Raw genomic sequence first — 5,547 nt, 5'->3', positions numbered from 1 at the left:
GATACAAATTTTCGTATCATTTTACGATAGAGTTCAAACACCAATTTTGATATTTCCCGAATAATTGTAATATACCTAAAGTAGATGTATGGATGATTGTCGGTAAGAGTCCTTAATCGCGAATTTATATATTCCCGAACATGTTAAAAATAAATAAGACGTGAATAACGCAAAAACAAAGTGTTTTTAGTATGCAAGAATTACACGTAGATATTTTAAATATTTTACCCATCCTGGGTGATATTTACGGGTTGTTGCATCGCATTTAATACTAAAAGTACACTGATGTGTGTATATATATATTTGTTGCAATGCCACAAATGTATATACACATCACTCTACAACTGGGGGGGGGGGGATGAAATATTTGTACTGTAAAAAAAAGTAGGCAAAAAGGGGCTGATTTGGAAAAGCAAGGAAGACATTATAGACGGTTACGTCATGTTGGTTCATGTAGCCGACGGAAAAAACCAACATAAAACAGCTTATTGGTAGTCCTCTATAAACAAAGAGAAAAGCTTGTCCTATATGCATATCATATTCACATTTCAGCAAGCATCTTTTGTAATAAGTAAAAACGCAAAATTGTCGGAGAAAAGTTTATTACAAAGTGAAAAAATTGAAACACTTTGTGTCAAAATATGAAATTAACATAATGATAAAATATTCAGATCAAGCAATGTTCCGATCAACTTCCTTCCACGCGTATTGTTCAACGTAATCGAAACAGGTGAATATGACGTGAAACATTGATGATGGCATTGTGATTCCAGAAAGGAGCAATACACACAAGACTCGTAACCAACATTCACTCGTGCATATAAACAAATAGGGCATCGATTGTTTAACTGTAGTGTTGTTTACTGGGGACCATTTATCAGACCCAGGTCTGATTGCATACTAGTGAAAGTCTTCACCTTAACTCTCGCTCATTCCGATTTAATTATCGTTCTCAGCCGCCTCAGGTCTGAAAATCAATTGATAAAGGCCAGAGGAAAATTAAGACAACTTATAATGTTCTTTAAAGTAACCCTGGCAACACAAGGTAAGTAACCTGTTATGTGATTATCGTTTGTATCAGTAACTCGGTATATAACGCTTACATTATAAAACATTGAGTTAAACTGCGTCATATTCGTCCTGACTTTCTAACAGAAACCCACATGCATCTGTCTATGTTTTACGTCCAGGATTCTAATTATGATCTTGGCTAAATTGAATTTAAACCCCCATCTATAGGCTCTCCGTGACGCCCAATGTCTGTGGGAGATATATCACAAAGAATGCGGAAATCCCCCGCGCCATCACAGGTCACGTGACAAGGTACATGTCGCACGTCTCGCGGCAGTCGTCCACACACATTGTAATTAAGACAAATGGCGAGCATCCCGTACTTCCAATCTGATTAAATAATCACTTGCCTACAAACATATAATCACAATATATTTCCATGGTTACAATCCTCTCAGGGTTCAAATTCGTAACAAAAATAAATCGACAATTGATTACATTACACAGTCCTCCAATGTTTTATCGTCTCTCTCGGCACCATATACACTAAAATACTGCTTCATCCCACGTCACAATGATTTAATAGGCGATGTATTAAGTTGTATGGAATTATTGTGAGTGTGGAATATACCTTGATATATATGGTGGTAACCAAAATAAACACAACTTGCAATGATAAACCAAAATTAAACAGAAATGTACTAGGGATGGCTACTTCATTTTTCGGCACTTGTAACCCTGGCAACCACCTTATAGCTATCACTATAGATCTGTCTCTAGCAGTTTGACCTTGCCATTGCTGTCCTGGTGGTTGTGGTGATGGTGATGGTACCGGTTGTTCTCGTACGATGATGTTGTCAGGGTATGGAATGCTTTGATGGCCATATCGTTGACCCGATGTTCGTGAATGCTCTTCCCAGAGGGCATACCTTTGAAGTAATGGTCCATGGCTGTCTCCTCGTCCATCTCCTTTTTCTCTGTTTTAGAGTATTTGATTATCATTATCACGATTCCTAAAGAATAGAACACCAGTACTGCCACAATATACATCACCGCGCCGTGGTCATTGTTGGAGTTCCACATGGAAGAATTCGAGGAGTTCCGAGTGAGGTTTAGTTGATGTGTAATCAGAATGGAACCTTGAGTAAGGTTCAATTGGCCCTTGATGAAATCTAATTCCTTCCTCCCTCGACCTGATTCACATACTTTGTTCAGGATGGCGAGTAGGTCTCTGGTCAACGTTTCATTACCCATTAGACTGGTCTGGTCAATGGAGGTGACACTCACTCTATCTCTATAACATTATTAAGGTTAAATCAATTGTTTTTGCTCATTCGTATAAATATCACTGAAAGTACAGAAAACTAGTGTATTCACACGGAAACACGACATGTCCGAGTGACATCCCGGCACAAATACCTGAAATGATCCCGCCAGGCTTGATGCATATTTGATTTATAACCATTAAGTGTGATCAAGATGGCGGTTCGTACTACAGATGTATGGATCTACTATACTGTTGCTTACCTTGAGGTAATGTTGGAAACCTCTCCTGAGAGTACGTCAACAATAGGATGTAGTTTATTGACGAACCGATGCTGAATAAACACAGCACTACCAAGAGAACAATCCCTAGTATCGATGTCCCCTCGGAAGGCAAACACTAACTGTTTTAACAATTCACAACTGTGTAATTATTCCGGTTGGTTTTGATACTGTGAATGAATGGACTCCTGTGTCAACATGGCGTGTGTTCCGTCAGATATGTATTACTTCCTTCTAATTAGTCGTGACACTTGCCTCTCTCACTGTTTTTACATGATTGTGTTTCTTGGCTGCTGTGTAAAACTATAAAAACACACAAACGCAGAAAGATCAAACGCGACTTGAATTTTTTTTTCTGAAATGTCCAATTGGTAACACAGAACCAGAATAACTTTAGTTTTTTTTAACGATTTCAGTTACCACACCGACCAATTCCATGAACTTACACATTACCGTCAATAGAAATGTGAGGGCAGTCCAGTGGGGGACGTGTCAATCAGGGTTATGGATCATTATTCCTTATTTTGGTTCATTAAGTGATGTAGAATGTTCGAGCGGGCAGTGCGTGCGGACGAACTCCGATACAGCGTAGATCCGCTAGTCCAATCAGTTGTATTGGTGACGGCCTGTCCAGTGATATCTATCAGTTGAAACTTATTCCATGATCATCTCTGTTTCATTCAATAAAGCTGAGAGGTATGGCTCTGACAGGCAGTGTATCAGGAAGAGGGTACTGTAGCCATGCTACAGGTAATGATCTACTCGTCACTGTAGCACACACTGGCTTCAGGTGGGCGGGCCAGACTTCTATACAGTGATAACATGCAGTACACTGTGGCACGAAAATGTATAGAGTACACCGTTTCACGTAAAAGTATACAGTACACATTGTTGCACGTGATTTATACAGTACACTGTTGCACTTGAATGTATACATGACACTGTTGCGCTTGAATGTATTCATTACACTGTTGCACGTGAATGTATACAGCACACTGGTGCACATGAATGTATACTTTGTTGCACGTGGATGTATTCAGTACACATTGTTGCACGTGAATGTATACAGTACACATTGTTGCACGTGAATGTATACAGTACACATTGTTGCAAGTGAATTATACAGTACACATTGTTGCACGTGAATGAATACAATACACATTGTTGCATGTGAATGTATGTGTACAGTACATTGTTACACGTGAATGTGATCCATTCAACTAGCAACTTTTACGCTTTTATATTTAGATTTAAAAGGCACGTTGTAAAATGCAGGGTTCAAGCAGAAGAAAAATAAATAAAAGCAAGAAAATCTTGAAACTTCATAATACTGCATTTGTAATCCCAGGCCTATTTCTAAATTGAGGCATATTAAGCTATAATGTTTCAGATGATCTGAGATAGAGTTAAGCGTAAACAAATGTTAATTTTTGGACTGTTATGGAACTAACTATCCTTCAAAAAGGTTTGTATAAATATGAAATGTCCTGAATTTAATTGCCTTTTCTTGACTGCTTGAACCCTGTTTTAAGAAGCACATGAATACCGGTATGTTTGTTTGTACAATACAGTTGTGTATAATATAAATATGACAAATACATGGACACACAATTTTACCTCTCAACTACAGTTAAATTCCAGACAATGTATTTATTGGCTGACAAGAATGCCTCACCTAACCTATTACTTTCCTCTTCCTGTAGTGAGAAGTAATTATATATAATTTATAAAGTAAAATCATCATTTCTTACTCCTTTAATTACATTTCTTTGGTTGTATATTAGAGTATAGAGGGGGAAGAGAGAAAGAGAAAAAAAGGGGGGAGGAAGGGGAGTTTGGGGGGTAAATCTGGGAGGAGAAGGAAGGAAAAAAGAGGATGGTACTATCAATATTAATATATACAAATTTAACTTCATAATTTATAATAAACCTTTCCTTATTCATAAAAGATGGATCAGCAACACTGTGGTAGCATTGGATAGTAATTATAGTATAGATGAATATCATCTATAGTTTAGATAATTTTCCCCATGTTTCCCATTCTTTTTTAAATTTTTCCTTTTCCAAATCACCTTTACCATTTGCAATATATTTTTGCAAATCGTAAAAAAAATTGTTTCAAACACAAATAAGTTCATTTATGGTAAGTGACTTATGAAAACACCGCATTTTATAGATATATTCTTTTATAATGAGGAGAATTTCATTTTCAGCTTTACAGTTTTCAGATATCAGACCAAAAATAAAGGATTGCTTATTGAAAGTAAATGGGATAGAAAGAGCGTATCATAAAATTCTAATGATTTTAAGTAAACTTTGTACTTCACCACATTCCCACAGTACAAGTGGAACAGTTTCATTCTCAGAGTTGCACAGAATACATAAAGGCGATATAACTAAATGTGATTTCAAGAGAAAGGAGTTAGTAGTTACAATGTAGGATATGGTGATTGATTCTGTATTAAAGTCACTGCAGCTTGGTATGTTTTGTGACAGTGAAAGGAGCTTTGTATATCATAGCCCGTTCTGTGTCATCCAAATCAAAAAGTTCATTCCACTTCTTTTTACCAGTTGGCTAAGTATTGCTCTTGATGAAAATATCATAAAAGTCTTTAGCATACAAAATAGTTCAATGTTTATCGGTATGTATGGATATGGCACTTTACTTTTAGTGATTTCATTTGATGATATGAACTTTTTAACTGCTGACACAATGCTGTGGTACTGAAAGAAATTAGATTTTACTTTACATAAACGAATGATTTCCTGGAATTTGTAAAAACTTCCAGTATAATGGTCTGATATTAAGTCGTTTGTAATCAGGATTTTTTTAGAAAGACTGTTTTGTGGTCAATGAGTATATTTTCACACAGAATCATCATTAAGACTATTCTTTTCAATTAAAAAAATCAAATGGAACCAGGCCTTAAAAACATCTACCCAGAAAGGATTACTACAATTTTTAAGACATTTCTGCACATAATTATTGCT

General features: G+C 36.4%; 1 protein-coding gene across 1 annotated transcript; it reads right to left on the bottom strand.

Moving 5' to 3' along the window:
• Positions 1–585: 585 nt before the first annotated feature.
• On the bottom strand, positions 586–2,704 carry LOC138325939 (uncharacterized). Its single transcript, XM_069271959.1, has 2 exons — positions 2,539–2,704; positions 586–2,305 (listed from the first exon to the last, which is right to left on the bottom strand). Exon 2 carries the CDS (start codon positions 2,263–2,265, stop codon positions 1,774–1,776), a length of 492 nt encoding a protein of 163 aa, XP_069128060.1. The 5' UTR covers positions 2,266–2,305; positions 2,539–2,704; the 3' UTR covers positions 586–1,773.
• Positions 2,705–5,547: the final 2,843 nt, after the last annotated feature.

This window comes from Argopecten irradians, chromosome 6 (assembly GCF_041381155.1).
Source record: "Argopecten irradians isolate NY chromosome 6, Ai_NY, whole genome shotgun sequence".
Taxonomy (NCBI): domain Eukaryota; kingdom Metazoa; phylum Mollusca; class Bivalvia; order Pectinida; family Pectinidae; genus Argopecten; species Argopecten irradians.
Note: the sequence above shows the minus strand (reverse complement) of the source record. Positions and strands in the feature narration are given on the sequence as shown.